General features: G+C 41.4%; 1 protein-coding gene across 23 annotated transcripts in view; it reads right to left on the reverse strand.

Annotated features, from left to right (window-relative positions):
- The window catches only part of lrba (LPS-responsive vesicle trafficking, beach and anchor containing), a 241565-nt gene that overhangs the window by 126551 nt on the left and 92647 nt on the right, over positions 1 to 22367 (reverse strand). For all 23 annotated transcript variants that reach the window (XM_074629449.1, XM_074629440.1, XM_074629454.1 and 20 more), the window contains 2 exons: positions 12084 to 12148; positions 9043 to 9151 (listed from right to left, as the gene is read on the reverse strand). In XM_074629449.1, coding sequence (XP_074485550.1) covers positions 9043 to 9151; positions 12084 to 12148 — 174 coding nt within the window. The remainder of the gene's footprint in view (positions 1 to 9042; positions 9152 to 12083; positions 12149 to 22367) is intronic.

Consider the following 22367-nt stretch of genomic DNA (forward strand, 5'->3'; position numbering starts at 1 on the left):
TGTCATGCCGTGCTCCCAAGTATTGATTTTTTCTTTTTCCTTCTCTTGGAGCACAGGGAGAAAAAAAAAAATCTAATCCAGTTGAAACAGATCTGTGCTGCTGGCACCGGCCCATTGCTAGCGGCCATCAAGGTTAACGCAGGCGCAACACTTATCAAAGTATCTCTCCTCCTCCTCCTCCTCCTCCTCCTCTCCCCTGCTCCTCCCCTCACAGTCTGGGGCTGATCTTTAATGGACTGGTCACCATGCTCAGCTGGCAGCCTCTTCATCTCTTCTACCCAGAAACCTCTCGTCTCCGCAAAAACCGCGCCCTCCTCTCTCGCCACATCAGTCTACGTTGCTGCCATCTTTTCACGATGACTCCAGATCAGCTTCAAGGTCATGCCACGTGAAAAATCATACTGTCGTCTGGAGGTGAAAAATAGTCAAATGAAGAAAGGACGCGGCCGGATGAAAAATACACATCATCTGGATTGGCCTGAAATCACGGATACAGCGTAGTGGCCCGGAGCTCAGGCTGGATTTGAAAACAAATCTCTATCAACGACATGAAATTTAAGCAGCAAACAGACTTCATTTTCTCACTAAAAACACACAACTAGGCATGGGACGATATGAAAATTTCATGTCACGATTATCCTGACCAAAATTAAAATTACGATTAACGATATTATCCCGATAATCATAAAAATATGCTTAAAACGTTATCTTGCATTTTGTTAATAAACAAATATTTTAATTGCATCACAGTTAGGACACAGATTGTTTTAGTGAACATACTTTAGTGAAAAAGAAACAATCAGGTAATCATAAATCATAAGCTCCCCCTGCATAAAAAACGATAAATTACAACAAAAATAGCAATAATTAGGGCTGTCATATAACGCTTAAACGAAAGTTGTTTAAACACCACTAATTTCTTCGCATTAATGCAACTTTCAATTTTTAAGCTTGTAGCCAGTTCATTTTTAAAGCTAAAGTGAAGATACTGGCATCATTTGAAACCAGAAAACTTAGGTTTTTGCATTAATTTGCAATTAATCAAGATTAACTAAGGACAATCACGCGATTAATCTCGATTCAATATGTTCATTGATTGACAGCCCTGGCAATAATGTGTGAGTATGTTCTTTCTTAGGCTTTATTTTTCACTTCTCTACCATGATAGCAAGCCAGACAGTGTTTTCAAGTCACTCTTGACAATATCAACGATGATCCCGATAATGGAACTACACCACAATCCACTTATTGTGGGGGGTTTTTTGTCGCGATCCACGATAAAATCCTATATCGTCCCATGCCGAGCCACAGCTCTGCTCTGCATAAGCTAGAAAATCGTTGTAACATGGAGTCTTTTTTATTCAGAATTGTGAGCTCACCTTTAGCCGCTCGTAGGAAGAAGAAACAAGAGTATAAAAAGACTGTGTCAAAGGAAACTGTGGAGTAAAGTCATATTTCGGTGGGTTAGCTGCTCACACATAATGATGGAAGCTGCAGAGGAGGTACCTGGGGACTTCATTACGCGGACAAGTCAGCGGGACTGAGACTACTATCTGTTCCCCAACCATCTTCTGTAACACACTTATACCTCCTGGTGTCTTGAGTGAAACAGTCCATGTTGTACAGTAAAAAGAAATAAGCATCTACCAAGAAGGGACAGACAGCAATCCTGAAAGATGCCAACTCGCTGTACATTTTGACAATAAAGTCAGCAATATGTATTACAAGTTCTGCTGGTGTCCAGTCTTGAGGAGATTTTGTCTCACCACTATATGAAGTTTCACCCACATCCTGATGGTTGTAACACAATGCTATCACAAATATAGACATGTTCCTGTTTCTTTCCTCTCATTCTCCTGACAGCAGTTTTGCCCATAATGAGGTGCCCGGGCATCCACACCCGGCTGACATGCTACATTACAGTTGGGACAACTACATGACAGCCAGCTACAGTTGGTGGCAGCTATCAGTCTGACGGCTGTGAATGACGTGGTGTAAATAGCCATAGGGAGTTATGCCTCTCTGGTTCTTCCCGTGTGTGTTTGTGAGTAACATTTGATCAGCAGATTGCTTCTGTTTTAACAATAAAAGTCATGCTCTTGAACAGGTTTTTGTGAAATCAATGAACTGATCTGTCTGCTGGTTATATTTAAATTGAGATGCAATATGGACCTAACTTAAAGGGATAGTTTGGGTGTTTTGAATTGGGGTTGTATGAGGTACTTATCCATAGTCAGTGTATAACCTGCAGCAGATGGCGGTCGGCATACCCCTAGTTTGGAGAACGTAAGCAAAGTAATATACTGTTGTGGACGGGGCCAGCAGCAAAACATATTTTAGCCACCTAAAAAAAAACATTTATATCAGTTTAAGTATATGCTATGTTTAAAATATAGCTACACAGGCTATCTTTCCTAAGGGGAACTGAAACCAATATCCATACTCTCACCAAAGCAACCAGACTCCATTGGAAAAACATGTAATTTTACCTCAAAGGACACAGGAGTTGCTGGTCTACCGCTGCCTCAATCGGTTACTTTATTTTTATTGTGTGACTTTGGTTAGTTCGGATTCACCAAAGTCACACAATAGCACAAACAAACTAACCGATCGAGGCAGCGGTAGACCAGCAACCCCCGTGTTCTGTGAGGTGAAATTACATGTTTTTCCAATGGAGTCTGGTAGCTTTGGTGAGAGCATAGATGGATACAAAAGCTTCAGTTCCCCGTTGGAAAGGTCTGTCTGATGCCAAGGTAAAATAGTGAAAATATTCTAAATATAGCATACATTTAAACTGATATTGATTTTTTTTTAGGTGAGCCTTTCTTTTAGGTGGCTTAAATACATTTTGCTGCCAGCCCCGTCAACAGCATTACATTGCTTTGCTTCCGTGCGGTAACTCCTGTCTGCTTCTCCAAACTGGGGGCGTGCCGGCCGTCATCTACTGTAGTAAATACACTGACTATGGATAAGTACCTCATACAACCCCACTTCAAAACATCCAAACCATCCCTTTAAGCTATTACAGTACACCCTTACCCAGGCTCTCTCTGTGATATTCAGCTCCAAGTTTCCAGAGACCGGTGCTATGATAATACAACATAATGAGCACCGGCTCAATGTTAATGTCATTAACTAGGGGGAAAGCACCAGATCGTTTTACAAGCTCAGCAGAGGGAAGACAATGACGCCAAGCACTAATTAGCCGCTATCGTCTGGCTTTCACAGGATCTCTCAGACAGTCAATTCAATTACTCCATATAACAGCAGAAGATGAATCAAGGGGGTATATAAAAAAAAAAGAAAAAGAAAAAAGATTGAGCAGAAGGGAAGGGTAAGAAAGAATAGAAATGACTTGGGTCTTGCTCACTCTTCCCTATCTGGACCTTCTTATCTGCCCTTGTGCCCCTGAGCCCGCCACATTTCATCCCTAATGAACAGCCCCATAAAAAGAGGGAGTTCGATTTCTCTCTCCTCCCTTTCTATCTCTCGGGCTCCCTTCCCCTTTCCTGCTCCTCTGGAAGATATCAGAGTCTATCATTCGCCGTGCCGGGCAGCAGCATCCGATCTGCAGATCTCCTTCACATTAAGGATCCTTTTAGATAGAGAACCCTAAAAGGTAATTGGATTTCCCCCTAGTTATCTTCATCTGTTTCACCCTAAGCCCACTGTAATAACTTACTCTCAGGGCCAAAGATAACTCAATTCTGTCCCACAGAGAGCCAGCGAGAGTGTGAGTGAGAAAGAGAAAGAGAGAAAGCATATGTTATGTCTCTGAGGCACAATCCTCTATCACTGCCTTCTAAAGGATATGAACTCTGACAAGGAGCAAACATAAATTTGTTTTTATGTATTGAATTATTCGCTTTTCTGGTGCCTTGGTATTGTTGCTGCTGTTAAAATAAAGCAAGAGCTCTTAAAGGCAGAATAGTATAGTGAAGGAAGATGCAGATTACGTTCTGGCAATAGATGCTGCATGACTTAGCAAACCTCACTTCCAGTGTAACACAATGCGTCCAAAATGAGTCATTTCGGAGGCCTATTTCGAGGTTTATTACTCACAAAACAATAACCAACCTTTAGTGTCACGGCAACGCAATACAGAGGAACAACGTTTTCAAAATAAAAAAAAACTGGGACATAGCTGAAAATTATTTCAAAACCCTCCACCCCCACTCTCAGGGGGGATGTTTCATTGGCCTGTTATTTTTATTGTGGCAGTGCAAAATGAAACCGTTGGCTCCAGCAGGCTCAAGCAGAGCTTGTATGGAGGCAAAAATCAATACGGCAATATCAGAGCAAGACTTATCAGGGCTTCACTTCTTCTCAGAGGTCACAGAGGAGCAAATGCATTTAAGTGGGGAATTCAATTGTGAAACATAGTTTGGGACGAGCTCTGCTCGGTATCTGATTAAGGACGGCTGGGAGATTGCAAAGGTAGAGTAAGTTTCCAATGACAACACCACAATACAACTAAACCAAAGTTATAGCTTTCCATTTGTTGTGTATTTGCAGTCAATAGATTGACAGTTAATGTAACTGATAGTGGTGCTTCATTTGGAAATAACAAACCCCCACCCAATTACACTGCACACAGTATTGTATTTATAAAGGCCCATAGTGTCTTATCTATATTATAAATATGAGTGTAGGAAGCAGGGTGGATAAAGATAGCTCGCACAGTAGAACAACTAACTACTTAATAACAAATCAGCAGATGCTTCATTCTTGGCTGCCTGTCATTTGCACTCTCTTACCAAACATGCATCAAAGACTATTCATGTCATGTTTCCATGAACAATTGTACGCTTAAAGGTGCAGTGTGTAGGAGTTGGCGGCATCTAGTGGTGAGGTTGCAGATTGCAACCAACTGAAACTTCTCCCATGTTCCAAGCGTGTAGAAGAAATATGGTGGCCGGCGCAAAAACGTTAATGGCCCTATCTAGAGTCAGTGTTTGGTTTGTCCGTTCTGGGCTACTGTAGAAACATGGCAGTCGGCTCCGTGAAGAGGACCCGCTCCCTATGTAGATATAAACGGCTCATTCTAAGGTAACAAAAACACAATTCTTATTGTCAGGTGATTAAACACTAAAGAAAACATACTCATTAATACTATATTCCCTTTTTGTCAATAGATCCCCCTAAGTGCTACACATTGTTCCTTTAAAGGCTTATGCAAAAAAAGGACTTGAATTTGCTCAGTTAAAGGTTATTCTTATGTCCATCTCTTGGTATAGACATAAAGTACACATATTAAAGGGAAACTTTGCTGATTTTCGAAGCTTCCCGTTCGCCCGCTGGCAATAGTCCACCAGATGACACAGCGTTGAGCTCCACGCGGAGGGGAAGCCGAACTTCATTCATTCGCACATACCACCCACTAGAGACTAATGGCGTCCCGGGGACGATAGGAAATATATTTGGGACGCACCATATTTTTTCCCCTGTTAATGCTACATTGTGAAAAACAAATCCTTGTTGAAATTGGCAGGACGAGAGCTGGTTAACGTTAGCTGTTAGCTCCGTGCAGGACGGTGCTGCTAATAGCTAACGTTATAGCTCTCGTCCTGCGGAGTTCAACATGGGAGGTGCTATTGATTTTATTTGGTGTCACCGATTTACAATATGATGCATTCAGGCTCTAGTAAAATTGATTAGCGGGCGAAGAAAAATTCCAAAGTCATCATGGTGTTTTCAAATGTAATCTTGTAAAATGACGTTTTTGGCGAGAAACTTGAATAAATCCAGTTATTTGAAGGAGATGCAATATAAAATAGATAATAAAGTGGGAATTATGACCTGTTTAACTTCCTAACATAAACCAGTACGCCAACATTAATAAAGGAGTGTATGCTGAAGTACCTGGGATTTATTGTTTTACTTTGTTTTTTTACCGTGGTATTGAATTGGTATCAAAAAATGTGGAACCTCACTGGTATTTCACTTAATTTCTGGTATTGTGACATGACATCCCTACCACCCACGTTGCAACGATACAAAGCTGGTTGAAGGGTATAAAGGTTTTGTTTATATTAATCTCCATACAGATGATTCAGATAGAAGAAATATGGTAACACACACAAACAGGACTTTTAAACAACAACAAAAGCTAAACAATCAATTCGATTTAAAGAGCTTGGAACAGTCAGGTTGTTATGTGCAATGCCAAACTACTATATCCCAGGTTAGGAATCAGGCACTAATGCCTTGGAGTTTGAGAAATTGAGAATTGAGAAGCGTGTGGCCTGTGGCGACAGCAAGAGGCCGAGGCAGAGCAGGGATCATTTGGGGCTGTCGTGTGCAGACTGGCTGCCAAGTCTGTCTGCCATTCAGGCAACATACTTTCCTTGTGCTGCTCTTGTGTCAGATGAAGACAGCTGCCTAACCTGGCATACTGTACATACACCTTTTGCAAGAGCACAAATACTGTACACCTTTTCATAAAGTAGGTATAGAGTAGAATAAAAAATCTGCCACATCAATCTAGTAGAATTAAATCATGATTCTCCAGTCTGTGATGATAATGATGAGGTCAGGTCATGTCAGATAACACTGCGAATGACTGCCACTTGGAGCTGAGTGAGTAATAAGGGTTCACAAGAACAGGATGACGATTGCACAGAAAAGCAGAGAAGGAGAGCAAAACATAGCAATCACAGACAAAACTTTGATGTGCAGGAGTTGTGCCCCCACCCCTCTGATTGACTTTCACCACTCTTGAGGGATTTCGCTTTACCCGAATGTCAGAGGAGACCCTTCACTGAACCTTAAAAAAAAGCATCACATTTTACTGCAAAGTGGGGGCTGAGGGCTGAGGCGGTGGGTTTACACACAGTCAGCCCTTCAGGCCAGCACCTCTCAGGTCTGTCTGCAGATTTTAGTGCTGCCAGGTTCCTGAGAAATGAGGGAGGGAGGGATGGAAGAGAGGGGAGGATGCCATATTCCTGTCACTGGCAAAATACACCCCCAGCGGGAGTATAATGGACAGGATCTCAGCAGGACAGGAAATGATTTTGGTGAGATCTAGAAAGCAGAGAAGGGGGGTGGAGTGTAGCAGAGTTGGACTGGGAAAGGGGCAACTAAGGGTGCCCATGGGTCAGGAAGGAGTTGGCCCGTGAATGGCAACATTTGTGCTGAGAACTGGTAGGAAGAGGAGGGGGAGAAGTTATGCTTCAGGGGCGAGCCTGCAGTTAGACGGAGAGGCACGGGGATAAATTAACACTACACAATGTTTGGTTAGTGATATGTGCCAAGCTTGATCTCCAGCCTCAAACTACTTCAGTGTGTATATATGCACACGTGTGTTTTTGTGTGTGTGTTCACGATTAGCTCAGGGTTATGTTTGAAAAGCAAACATTTACCCTCTAGGTTTGCTGTGACAGATCTTAAAACTTGATGGACAAGTTTTGAGTGGTCATTGGATCAGCTCCTCTGTGCTCCCCACTGGCTGTTACCCCTTCCTTGTTTTCATTGAATATATTCACTGACAACGCATACAGTAGGAATATCAAACTATTAAACATTTCCATCAAAAGAGTCTTAGTGCAATGGGCCTAAAGCTACAAATGGACTCTATTGTCCGAGCTTGGAAAAGCTAGAGTTCCTGTGGATCTCACAGGAGGAAATGTGATATGACAGATTGTGCTTGGCTAAAAAAAAATTCTTGGTACAGAAGAAAAAGTCTGAACTGGAATCCTTCACTAGCTTCATCTTCCTTCATTCTGCCAAGGCTACAATTAAAAGTAAAATCTGTAATTTTTCATTATTAATATATCGTTATATCCATCTGTATGGTAGACTGTGGCAAAACATGTTTTAGACACTCTATTGAACACTATTGAAAAATGCTGATCAGATTTGTCAGGTCACAGATGCCGTCCAATTTACTCACTTCAGAAAATCATCTTTTATGCAATCTCATTAGCTGGTCTGCAAATCACACTTTGACTGCAAACCACCAATAATGAAATACAGTAAAACAGCCTCACCAATGCAACACTTAATGCTTAGTCTACTATACATTGCAGTAGTTTGAATAGTTACACATTTCAGCTTTAAAGTTGTTTCACACCAAGCGTAGATTTTCTTCCGAAAAATTTGCACGGAAATTTATAAAATTTTATTTTGTGGGTTCTTATAAATGCTTGCACAACCCAGCGGAACATTCTTGCGTGGGAAAAAATATTCGGATGGACCTCGATTTCAGCGGCGTTCGGCATGCGGAAATATATGTTTGTTCAATGAAATCCTTTGTTCCAACTGATCGCTGTCATTCTGCATAATAATTAGCTATGTACTTCTGTTTGTTGCATGGTTGCATGTTTATTTTCAAAACAAGGGGCGTTTGTTTTTGGGGTAACGGATAGTCGGACAAATGAGCTTTTTTCAGTACAATGGGACATTTTCCGGACTATTGGTGTTTCAGAAAAACAATGGGCCGCCCCCTTCTCAACACCCAATAATACACCAAACACTACTACCTCAGCAACCAAATAAAGGACAATATATGGCTTGAGGTCACCCAGCAGCTGGGATACAATGAAGATGGTAATGTAGCTGATATTTACTTGCTAATGTTATATGTTGGTCACGGAACGGGGCTGGCCACAACAGCTAACGCTAGTGTTAGCATCAAATTTATGGTCTGCTTAGTCTATGTATTGTGTAGTTAATGTTAGCCCCTTAGACATTCTCTGTTTGGATAGGTTTTCATTGTGTTAAGTGGACACGGGAACGATAGGAGGAAACTCATTGAGCCTCATTGACGAAAATGGAACACAGCAAAGCGGATAATTCGCACCAGAACCAGTGTGCATAGTTGTCGCACAGAAAATTTGCACGCCGATTTTCTGTATTCCCACACCGCATTTTCGCATCTCACTGTTTGTTTCATTCCCACACCTGTAAAATCAATATATTTTGGATAGACTTTTCCTACATCTAAAGACTATGTAGTTTATTTGCATATTAAGAAATGATGTAATGTTAATGTTCTCATACGTGCGTCCGTGAATGGATTTCCAGAGCTGCGCAGCATCTTACCTCAAACTCTGCATGCTTATGGATGTCTTCAGCCCTCTGTCGGCTCAGGATAAATTCAGCTTCATTAGCCACACGAACCAGGTGGTCCTTCATGGTGTGACTCAGCAGCCTAGGAAGAGGGGAGACGGACATCAACTCACTGGAATACTGCAGAATGTATTAACAATTGTTATTTAAATTTTTTTAATTAGGTATATGGATGTGAATACCAGATAGATGCTTAACAATATCATCAAATCTTGAGCTTCAGAGTATTTAAAACATCTGTGTAACACTGTAATATCTGGTAACCTAGAGAAGAAACAGCCATGTAATATCCATAAAATGCTGAAAAAGAGGCGTGCAAAATAAGCAGAAAATCTAATTTGGAAACAAAAAGCAAACCAGATAGATCCTTTAACTGGGGTGCAGGTGCTAATTGATTTGTTAATGATATGCATCTGACAAGAGGGAAGATCTCTGCCCATGTTGCTACATATGTAGTCTACCTCCCTCTTCTTATCTGTGTTGATGAAACATGCATGCTGTGTGTGTGCGCGTGTGTGTAGGTCGAAGAAACCTCTCTACAGCCCTAAAGGTCAGGACTGTGCAAAGTGGAACAATAACAGAGCAGGGGCCAGAGAGGAGGGATGGGGAGGTGGGGGGGGACTGACTGTGGGGATGGGGTTTAGGGGCCATGGGATGACTGTAACCTAAGCCTGCTGTTTCAGCACAGGGCAGCAGGGAAGCGGAGGTGCTGGGGCCTCTGCAGCCTCTATGGCCCTGTCGAGGCCCCGCTATCAATAACCGAGCCACTGCCCTTCTTTATGGTGCTCTGAGCTGAAGACTGTACGTATGAACAAAACAGGCATCTCTTAAGACATTATGGAAATAAAAATATATAGTAATAAGCTATATAATACAGTTACAGCAGGGTTCACCATGTTAAATTCAATACTTTTAAAGACCCTTTTACTACCACACGGAATACCATTCGATACCTGTTTAACAGTCATACTGGCCAAAGTATGAAGAAAACCAGTAAGGAAAAAAAGGCCTGGAATTATTTATTATCATATAAAATTCTATTCAGTATTTCCCGTAGACCGTATATAAGAAGTGGACGTAGTCACCGAGACGTCACCCATTGGTGTGTGGACTGCCGTTTTGAAGCCTTGAGTTTGCCATTTTGGCCGGCTCCATCTTGTTTTTTTGCAACCAGAAGTGACACGAGAGGGTGGAGCTAAGTGCAACCGAACGCTGAATGAGACATTTTTAGGTGATCAATATGTTACATTAACTTTCATGAACTGAAAACGCCCTGTGAGAGGGTTAAAATTGTATGACAAAAATACGGTGAACTCCCAGACCAGACAACGGCGTGGTAGCGACCTGTCAAACACAAAGTAGCCACGCCCTAAAGCATAACCTGCTTTATGGTCTATTTGACTCTAAATGGGACCATAATTTACTAAATGAACATCATGCTGTATTAAAGAAGACTTGAAACTGGCGATTGAGACCATAAACTCATGTTTACAATGTTTACTGAGGTAATAAATCAAGTGAGAAGTAGGGTCATTTTCTCATTGACTTCTATACAATCTGACTTCTTTTCTCAACCAGAGGAGTCGCCCCCTGCTGGCTATTAGAAAGAATGCAAGTTTAAGTCACTTCCTCATTAGCTTCACTTTTCAGACCCGGAGGTTGCCACCTGGTACTTTCCTAATGATATAATTAATTAAACTAATGTGACCTGGATCCAGATAAATGGAGAAAGAAAATAAAAAATACTTATTCAAAGTTTTTCACTTGCCCGTATGAGACAATGAGCTTCCTGGCTACTGCAGCTATAGCAGTAGTGACAGTGCTTGCTTTAGGTCTGATGGTGTAGAAAATGAAACTTCACAAAAAAAAATTTGAACCCCCTCCTGCAAACACAATCCACCGTTGAACTACTTGTGATTTATACTTGTTTAATGTCTCCCAACAGCCCGCAAGCACATACAGGAACATTTTAGACGTAGCGTTGCTGCCTATGGCAATACAAATATTTAAGAAGAAAGTCAATGAAATCCAAGACTTTTTATACCTTTTAAGGAGGAAACAGTATTCCGTGCTATTTTAAGACCTTTCAAGTCCTGCAGATACCCTGTTTTATCAAGCTGATATCATTCTGGGAGGACAAAAAACCTAATCAGGGTCGACTGCTTGTGTATAATATAAAATCTGGATTTAATCAAATACATAAAATGAGGACCAGTAGGGGATTTGATATGTAACTGCTCATGTTGTAATCATGTTTAAATTACTATTTGATTACCACTAAGGGACAGACCAGACATTTCCATACAGATTTATGCCCCTTCACTAGTAACCCTGGCTTGAGTTATGGTTGTGTAAGAACTCATAGGACTACTGTACTTTGTTAGTCTCATTAGCATTACAGTGGATTAGCCTCTGCCAATTCTAAAAGCCAAGGATCAATAATGGAAAGTGTGGCTCTCTAAATCTGAAATTGATGAGACTAAGAGGAAGGGAGTCTTATTAGGAAGAGATGGGGAGGCTCAAATGTCGGGATAATTGAAAAAATAGACAAAAAGGCAAAAGACAGCGGCAGACAGAGGAGATGATTACAGGCAGATAAAGGCTCAACCAGAGGGGCCTAAACTGACAGGGACAGCAGGAAATCAGGAGCGATTTCCCAAGTGTCACAGAGGAACCTGCGATCAGAGCCCCTGTCACCTTTTACCTAGCCTCTCTCCTTTTTCCAAATCCCTCTGGGATGAGCACGTATTGAATGGAGCCTTGAACTCAAGGATCTTCCATCCTCACTCTCCCAAGCTCCTCCAACAACCCCCCTAACCTCCCTCCCCCAAATCATTGATTGTTGTCCAGAATCTTGACTAGCCACCCCATCACAAGGGCCTTGGGGATCTTATGGGGGCCTGAGGGGCTGTGATGTGATCCAGGAATGGTGAAATTGGAAAGTGGCTGATGGGTAGAGGTTGGAAAGATAATGAAGAAGAGAGAACAACACTTAGCATGTCAGAGTTACCCACCTGCCTTCGTTGACCAACTCGATAAAGGCGAGACCTGCGTTCTTCTGGATGGAGTTCTGCCATTCCTGTAAGCAAACACACACAACATCACTGACAGCACAGAAATAACTTTACCAAGTTATAGGAAGTACATTTTATACATGGTCCAGTGAATCTCTGATCACATAGAATTAAAAGTTGGTAAATAATCTGCCATATTTGGATGCAGATGATTTCATTATAGTAGTGCCAATAGAGTTGTGCAGGAATGAGTCCTAAAACGAGTTAGCATTTTAGCACTTCCGGTTCCCTCGTCTGGAAGTCAATGGGTTTTTTGAATGGGTTTTTAGTTAGATGACTGAAATAAGGTCTGTGGTTAACACAAACTTAAGAGATTGTAATGTTCTGTTCTACAACATAAAACATGTCAGTAAATATCCCACTTGTGAATTTTGAAGCTTTTGCTATCAAGTGGCTAAATGAGACTAAACGTCATCATGGCGAACACTAGTCCGCCTTTACAGCCTCGTTGTGTGAACTCGTGTTCATGCGACCGTAGTGTAGTTTGTTTATAGCCTTACGTTAGCTTTTAACTTTGAACTAAAAGTGGTGTTCATTTGTGAAGATTATCTTACGGAATAAAACGTGTAAGTATCATAAACATTTATTTGCCACAGAGCTTATTTTCTGCAATAATTCAAAACCCAATAGAAAAATCCCATTGGCTTTGTGTCGAGGGGAACCATTGCGATTCTAATTTACGGGATGGTTCACAAAAATCCGTCATCCCTGTAGCATTCCTCACCACTTTTAAAGGTAAATATCTTAAGAAAACAACTGAAATGAGATGGAAACCTTGTCTAAAAGCTACTAAAAAAATAACCCTGGTTTAATGATGTAGGAGTCCGATCACTGTCCCAGAGTGTGAGCTAAATTATCACGTAAGATTATTTGTATATCAATTAATATCAATTAATCTGTCAATTATTTTTTCAAATAATCAATAAATCATTTGGTCTACAAAATGTTAGAAAAACATGAAACACATCCATCATAATTTCGTGAAGCCCAAGGTGGCATCTTCAAATTGTTTGCTTTATCAGACCAACAGTCCAAATCCCAAAGTTTTTCATTTTTACAATTAGGGATACACCAATATTGATACCAGATTAGATATCAGGCCGATACTGACTCAAAAAACTGGATTGGGTATCGGTGACAATGGGGCCGATCTATTAAATTTTGTTCTGTGTTTATATACTATATACATTATAGACTTGAATTTGAATTCCTGTTTAAGTTTTGACTAGTTTGTTGCTGCATTAAAAAGGTTTACATTTTAATTTCAATTCCTGTTAATTTTAAGATTTTTTTTTAGCAAGTTGCTGGTGTACATTAATAATAAATAACAATTCAATAAAGGTATATCTGTGTATTTATTTGCTACAGTATATTTAATGTTTGTTATAACTAATTCTTTCAGCTCTAGCAAAATCCTTTTTGAAATCGAAACTATTCATAAATGTTCACCGTAGAAAGCTATTCATGGATACATCCTAGTAATGTCAAATTAAACATCATGTTAACAGGCAGGCAGACTTCTTTGGTCAGCACAGGCTACATAATCAGCTGGCAAACCAGTGGAAAGGAGTGAAAGAGCCGAGTTCAGAGTGCATTTATCACAAGTAAATACACAAATTTCCTCCTCTTTGACTCACGTTATGGTTCAAGGTGTCAGTCTAAACAATCCAACCACAGCCGCGTGCGACTTTAAATCCTCAATTTTGAAGGGACAACGAGAGAAGGCAAACTCAGCGGTCATCGTCTCTCATGTTCTGTTCAATATTTCAACACCTTCAACACAACCGTCAAAAGAATAATAAAGCAACAAGGTCATGGGGCCTGTCTGAACCTCACAGCGCTTTCCCCCCCACCCTTCTTCCTCTCTAGGGACGCGGAGAAATATGCACGAAAAACCTCAGGTTAGAGACCTAAACTACCAAACTACTCTTTAAAAAAATCATTAATCACAGCTTGAAGTCGCCCTACATTCCACGTTATTCAGCTTTTATTACAACGTGTCATTTGTTGATGAATGTGGAATAGTAATTTCTGCAGCGGTGAAAATAACCATGATCCTTAAAGAAATTCTCATTTCAACAAAATGCAAACAGATTTTTAATTGCGAAACAACTGAAGTGGAAGCCACGCAACGTGTGTGTGTATCTAAGCATGAACTTTTTTAAACTCTGCTGTCATCATCTCTTGAGCTGATAGAGGAAACTGTGTGTTTACGTAGCGACTGGTCTTTCAGTAAACCTAGAGAGCCCACAGGGACGAGGATATCAGCGCCACAAGGAGGAAGGAAAGATCAATTTACAAGCATTTCTAACACACATCCAAACATCTTTGTACATATGTGATGATTTTCAAAACCATACAGTTGTTTCCCTTCAGCACAACAAATGTAAAAACCATCAGAACCAATCACGCACCGAGCCAAGAGAAGCCATTCTTCTGCAAAGCCTGCCCACCGTCACTGTGTAACCATGTCACGCAGACAACAAGCTAACACTTAACCTCGATTCAAAACTGCTTTTTGTCCTGGAGGACCAGATTGGCATTGACCGTGTTTACAATACATTCCAAATAAAGAGGGCACAGAGGGAATATAGGTCTGGGCTCGGGAGTGGAAACAGTGTTTTGGAGTTGAGTACTGGCAGAGGGTTTTGCGGCAGAGGAAGTGTGTGAGAGCAGCCTTGGGGCCTTCTAGTTGAAGCATACACTGTAGTTGAAGGACATTAACCATGAGTGTTAGCCTGTGGCTGTGGGGATATCCCACACTGGGCCAGACTGCGCTTTCTGGGTTTCAAATAAACAGCACAGGAAGTGAGGCCGTAAATAGAGTCGTCGTTCTCTCCTGAGAACCAGAAAAACAGTGACATTAAATTTTCTTTATGTGATTTCTTTCTTGCCGTCGTACAGCCTGTTCAGACAGTAACTGAAGCCGTTATATCGTGCTCTTCAAGAGCAGTCCAGACTCAATTTACAAATCAGTAATTTTACCTCACAGAATGTGGGAGTATACTTACAACCCCATTTAAAAAAATCAGAATCAAGCCTTTCATTTATTTCCAAACTTAGACTAAACTAAATCTGCTTTTCTGCAACGGCTGAGTGGGCTTTTCCATTAAAAAAAGAAACGGAATAGAACGCAGATGGAGCCACCCTTTAAAGCAAAAGCTTCTTCAGCAGAAATAAAAAGATTATCGGCAAACTGCTACTCGGAGAGGCTTCGGTTCTAAATTAGGTTTGACGAACGGCGTGGAGGCCATTGGCATTTCGTGGACACAGACAAAAGGTGATAGCAAGACTAATGGTGTCATTATGGGCTAAGAAATGGCTCCTCTAGTTGAATTAAAAAAGCAATGACCCTGATCTGAGGGACATCTCCCGGTGACAAAAAGGAAACAGAGACAGGTCAGTGATAGAATATTGGATTTTGGCCGCCCTGGTCAGCGGTGTCACGGCTTTTATGACCGCAATAGGGGCCGCGACCACGGCGCTCCTGATGAGAGGATACAAGCAGCCATTTGTGACCTCTCACCTTTAACCTGACCTCCTAACTGATGATAGGACAGAGAGAGAGAGGGCTGTCTCTTGATCCTGATCGGAAATTTCGCCAATGTTTCATACAGCTGGAAGGGTTTTGTTACCTCGTTCTTTTTCACGTGAGAATTAAACTTTTAATGTATTCAAGGAAATGCCCGTCTTAATGTGAAGTCAATAAGACGGCTCTGTTTGGTCTGTGTTCCACAACGATGGCATTGAGTCTAAACACACACGCCATGCACTTCCGTCATTACAGCTGATTATCCATAATCAACATCTAAATATACCACTACCGCTAGTGAGAAAACACAGACCTCCTGAGCAAAATCGCCTTTCAAACATCAGGCTCGCCACAACACAAGGAAAACATTTTCCAACGCCGAAGAAAGAAACGTCTCGGCTCTCCCGAAATAATAAATAAGTCGGTTGTGCTTTTCGGTGGCATCACTCATAATCACAAGTATTTGTTGATTTGAAAGGCTATGGGAATACAACTTCAGATGGGACGACAAAAGCATAAATCCTCATGTCAGACGTGGCAGCGCAGCAGAGAAAATAAAGAGGCTGAGAGAGCTACTGATTTTCTTCTTTTGAAATCCAAAAAAAAGTTTAACAGTTTCATGTTTGAGAGTTTGAAAATGCACCTTTTAAACATCGTAAATTAATTCAAATAATGCTGTCATCAACAGCTATGAAGTAAAAAGTTCTGATGATCACTGATATCAGGAACAGGTGGTGGCATATCTTGATATTTTTAATCAAACATTTGACCACAAAAAAAGAACAGACCAGGAAACACTTTTTTGAAGCCATGTGACCCAAATGTTTCTGAACAGCGACCTCATACCAACAATGACCAAAAAACAGCCCATGTGTGCGGATGTGGAAGACATAGACAAAACAAAAAATAACTAATATGTTATTCATCATTGTCATTGTGACTGATTAAAGCAGAAGTTGAGTAGTTTGTTGTTTATTCATACTGCTGTGTCTGAAAAACATGTGTGTGTGTGTGTGTGGATGAATAACTTAACACCGGTGTGTCTACTCCAGCTCACAACAGTCCACATGTGCGTGTTCAGATGGTATCTGCTTTAAGAAAAACAGACACTCTTATTGGTGTTTGCGCGATCAAATTCACAACGGAGGGAATATTTACTGATGTCTAAATATTTATACTGCCGGGTCCCTAAGAGCTTCACGGACTCACACTTTAACAGTAACACAAAGTCCCCCCCCCCCATGCACAAAACACACAAACCAAAAACATATTATAACACTGTGCATAAAGTATGTTAAAGTGGAACACATAAATGTATACATTACATTTCATGAGCCAGCAGTATATCATTAAAAAACGGACTCCTCTTTAAGGAAATCATTTTTCAGTCTTATCTTGTAACAAATCTGGTATTTGGTTCCTTCAGTTTAATGTCAGTGGGTTTTAATGATGTAGCAGGACAAGAATACTTAAACACTGTGCAGCTGTTTCACTTCCAAGTGGAACAGATGTTCTAATCAGTACCTCATTTTCATAACTGTTTTTTTTTTTTCTTTACAAGGACTGCAGGTCTTGACTTTTAAATACACAAGAGAGTATTTTGCATAACTTTAAAGCACAACAAAAAACACAAAAAATGTTAAGACGTTAAATCTCTTAAAGGTACAGTGTGTAGGATTTGGCGGCATCTAGCTGAGTACCCCTCCACTCACTCCTTTCCAAGACTGCAGTAACATGAGCCGCCAAGAGCAAAACCGTGGTAACGCCGTTTGCCTCGCTCAAAGGCCATCCTTAACATAATAACACTACTTTAGGAGCAACAGAAGTTAGACGGCAGTACCACGGTTTTACACTCAGTGGCTCACATTCCTGCAGTTTCACCAGCGAGTCTGAGAACTACAGTGACCTTCGGGTAACGTAAAAACGTGAAAGGCTCTCTCTAGAGCCAGTGTTTGGTTTGTCCGTTCTGTGTTTCTGTAGACACATGGCGGAGCAACATGGTGGACTCCATGGAGAAGACCCGCTCCCTATGTAGATATGAAGGGCTCATTCTAAGGTAACAAAAAAAAAAACGATTCTTAGTTTCAGGTGATTATACACTAATGAAAACATAGTTATGGATATTATTTTCCATTTCTGCTAATAGATCCCCTTAAATTATACACACTGTTGCTTTAATATCTTTCTAATTCCAGAAATAAATGCTCTATAAAATGCTCTATTGCTGAGACTAGGATCAATCTTTTCTTCTATGTTCTCATTTTAGCTTTTAGTTGATGAGGAAACATCAGTCATCTCATTTGGAGACACATAATAATTAGAAATCTGAACTTTCTAAATTAATGACTTAAAATTGTAGTGATTATAACATATTGGAAGTTTAGGTAGGCTTATAAGTCAATGGCATCAAAACATTTTATGTAGGTTCAATGTTTGGGTATAATAGCACGTGTTTTTTTTTTTTATCTCATATCATTTTCTCAAGCTGCAGTAAATGGTAAATGGACTTGGACTTATATAGCGCTTTTCTAGTCTTCCGACCACTCAAAGCGCTTTACACTACATGTCAGTATTCACCCATTCACACACACATTCATACACTGATGGCAGAGGCTACTAAGGTGCCAACTTTGCCCATCAGGATTTAATCTAAATACTCATTCACACACCGATGGCTATGCCTCCGGGAGCAATTTGGGGTTAAGTGTCTTGCTCAAGGACACATCGACATGTGACCCGGAGCAGCCGGGGATCGAACCACCGACCTTCCGATTGGTGGACAACCTGCTCTACCCTCTGAGCCACAGCCGCCCAAGTACAATTTGTTTGCTGCTCATGTTATTGCATTTGCAATAGGAACGCAGTGAGCGCAGATCAAGCAACTAAGTGGATGATGGAAAATTGATTCAAAATCTGTATCCTGTTTGCAGACGTGACAGGAAGTGGTGAAAAAAGGCGCAGCACAAACAGAAATGGGCTAACTTCAAGGTAATTGCATAATCATAGAGCTTTTTTGCTGAATCATATTGTTTCTATGCAGCGAAATATTCAATCGGCCTGTAGCAATCCATTGCTGCTGGGGATCTTGACTACTGACAAGTCTATGTTTACAACCAAAAAAGAAAATCTTTAAGTAGCAGATGTTTCAATAATGGTATGAATCCAACACTATCTTGCTTGTACCTGAAATGATTTGGAGGTGGAGGTGGAACCAGGACTCACCTAATTGAATGTAACCCCAAATAGCACGTAAAATATGACTAAGACTTTCAATACCACAAATCTGTACAGGACCAAACTTAATGTCTCACTTCACAATGCCAACCGATTGCCATCAAAATACCCAAAGATAGTAAATATAGTGGTTGTTAAAGTATGACTCTGAATTATGCATAGGGCCCCTGAAGTATGAGCAGGAATGACCGTAAATCATATCCAAGTTTTGAAGTTCTGCTTTTTACCAGATCAAAAATGCAGGGAAGTGAATTTCCACTCCAGATCAGAGCGAAGAAGCCAGGACACGATATTATCAGCGGGATGGCTGAGCGAGGATAGCAGGGGGAGAAACATAAGAATACATTCCAAGGTCTTATAACTTGGGACCTGTCAGGTAAGAAAACATTACATTAACAGTGCCTGACAGGAGGAGAGGGCTCTGTCAGGGAAATTCATTTATTTGAAACACGATTATACGCTGGGTATAAATAACCAACCGTTCATGCCACTTGAGGCCCTCCAGTCCCGAGCCACTTGAAGCCAGCTCACAGTAAAAACCGGCTGGGAGCCAAATTAAAAGCCACTCAATTTTTTAAGGAGACTCCCGTCTGATTCTCCCGTCTCAGCTAGACTCCACTTCCTGTCAGGAAGTCCCCCTTGACCCCCACCTCCTCCAACACAACACGCCCCGCCGCCCCCTCTCTGGCTGCATAGCTGGCAACGATAGGGAGCCTGCAGAATTAAGTGCCAGTTGGTGTTACTGTGTTTTCTCTACGTCTCACAGGATAGTGGCTTCCCAAAGAATATCCAGCGTGATATTATCCTCTGAACTAGAGCGGGATGGAGAGGACGCGGAGCCGCGTGGCGTGGCTGTAAAGGGGCAGTGGAGCAGAGCGCAGGGCGAGGGAGAGCAGAGAGGGAGGGAGGGAAAAATAACACTTTGATTTGCACTGATCTTGAACCTTGTGTGCCTGTTTAACTGCACAGTGGGGTGTAGGTCTGACTGTGAGGAAAATGATCGGGAAAGTATTTTGGTCCCCCGGTTTCATCACATTCCTCGCTAGTTCTCTCACCTCTCTCCGCTCCCCAAGTGGTTCATACAACACGGTCTGCTCTTAATCCATCAAAGCCTCACTTACAGGGGAGAAGAAGAAATGTGTCCACTGACAGATATAAATGACTGGTTAGACTTCACTTTCACCAACTTTCAAAAAAAGCCACTAAGAAAGCAACGAAAAATTAAAACGTAACCGTGGCTACGATTGCAGGGCCACTAAGCTTCCAACTGGTTCCCTCGTTTCTCAGATTATGTTATTGATCGTGCGGAGCATGATGCCCGTGCACTCCCGACCTGCTCCCTGACTACAGGGGTCTAAACTTCTATGCCTCGGCCACTCTTCCTTCTAACCTGGAAGTCATAGGGTCAAGGGTCAGGAGGAACCAAGTGTTTAGGGAAGTCAATGTCCTCCTCCCTGCTGACTGGGAGAGAGAGGTGCCCATCTGTTAAACAGGTTAACTTTGGTGAGACTGAGGCAGGAAACATATGATAATGTATGGTCATTGGATTAGCGGGTATAGCATTGGTGTTATTGAATTACTATTAAAGGATTTTCTGCATCAGTGGTCCCAACAAAATGCTGTTTGCTTAGATCAGAGATAGTGGATGTGTATTGTGAAGTTCAATAAACAACTTAATCCAAAATAATATCTTTTAGCACACAAACATTTAACAGTGTAATTCCTGACTTCAGTAAATTAAAGGGTCAATTTAGCTAAACAAAAAAAACTAAATCTCACTTACCCCTAGTTCTATAAAACAAAGCAGCTAGTTGAGATTTTATTTGCTCAGGTTTTGAGATATCAATCGCTGAGTTTCTTGCTGCCCCCTCAATACAGTTGGGGGCATACAATGTTAAAATAATGCTAATGCTGCGTTCACATGAAATCAGACGGACAACACCTTCTAGGTGGCATAAAGCGGCAAAACCAAAGAAACAGTCTGACAGAACGACAGGACGGCAAAACGAAACGATATGTTGCTATGGTAATGGAATAAAATATATTAAATATATTACAGCCGGCACAGCGAGACTTCACACACGCACACACACTAGATGTCGACGTTGTTGTGTTACTCGTCACTTAAAATGCTGGCGTGTTATCTAAAATTACACACCGCGGCGGGCAGCATTATGCCGCCATTGTCTGGTTCAGTGTAAAAAAAGCAAAGCTGGCGAAATGGCGGATCTGCTTTTTGGCTTCCGCAGGTAAAAAGAGCTTGTGATTCAGCCTCAGGGGACCGTGATTGTCCGTATAAACTTGCATGACAATCCATCCAATAAGTGTTGAGATGTTTCAGTGACGGCTCAAAATCATCACTTTTCAGAAATTGCGTCCCCGATACTCTGGTGGTTAATTCACAGATCTCACTTTTCATAGGAGCTTAGTTACTTCATCAGAGAGAAGTCACCATCTGTTAATAAACACACACACAGTGCACACTGTTTCACAGTGAGGTCTGTGAATTAGCCACTGTTTCTACTGATGCCCAATTTTTTTAAATGTGATTTTTCAATCCTGTGAGCACCGCAAAGGAAATTCCATTCATCAGCATTGTACTGGACTGGAGGCTTTTTTATATTTTGTTTAGGTGAACCGACCCTTTAACAGTTAAGAATAGAAGAAATAAAGGAGCACTACTTTATGTGTAATTACACTACATTGAATGTATTTGTGAGGAAGAGCAGTCTTTCCTATCTAGGCTTGACCACCATCATGAAACCAGAGCCCCTCCACCACACAGCTCGCTCTCTCTCTCTCTCTCTCTCTCTCTCTCCCTCCTTCCACTCCATGTACAGGATGCATTTCTGATAAATGGCAGAAGGATGGATGGGCTGACAGAGGGGCCGGACAATAATGGCTGATCTACAGGACACAAATGCAGCTACTGAGGAGATTTATGGGCCTCTGCTCATCGTAGACTGTCCAGCAACCCAAGAGATGATTTCTCAAAGCTCTGGATGGACGGTGGCGAGCGCAAAGGGAGAGCTCTTTCTCTTGTCTCAACGCATTATTTATTTATCAGATGTTTTGGGTGGAAGCCACTTCAAGAAGTGCACCCAGGAAACAACACGCCGGCCGTAAACATGACAAAGACGGGAGAAAACAAGTGTGAGAGGGAGAGGGAAACTGTCAGGGCGAATCAGCGGCATGGGGAGAGTGGTTCTTTACATGCAAGACCCACAGTGAAAACTTAGATGATATTCATGTAATATGCAAGAGGAAGGCATCACATTCAATAACCCAGAAGGGCTATGACTTCTTGATATTAACCGTACAAATATAATTTCTCTATTTCTCTATAGTTGATCAAAGAACAGAGAAACAGACCACTGTTCATCTTCTCATGGGAGCCCTTTATAACAAGAAAAATGCCAAAATTCCCCTTTATTGTTTGTGTTTGGAGTAATTCTTGC

Source organism: Sebastes fasciatus, chromosome 3, assembly GCF_043250625.1.
Source record: "Sebastes fasciatus isolate fSebFas1 chromosome 3, fSebFas1.pri, whole genome shotgun sequence".
Taxonomy (NCBI): Eukaryota; Metazoa; Chordata; class Actinopteri; order Perciformes; family Sebastidae; genus Sebastes; species Sebastes fasciatus.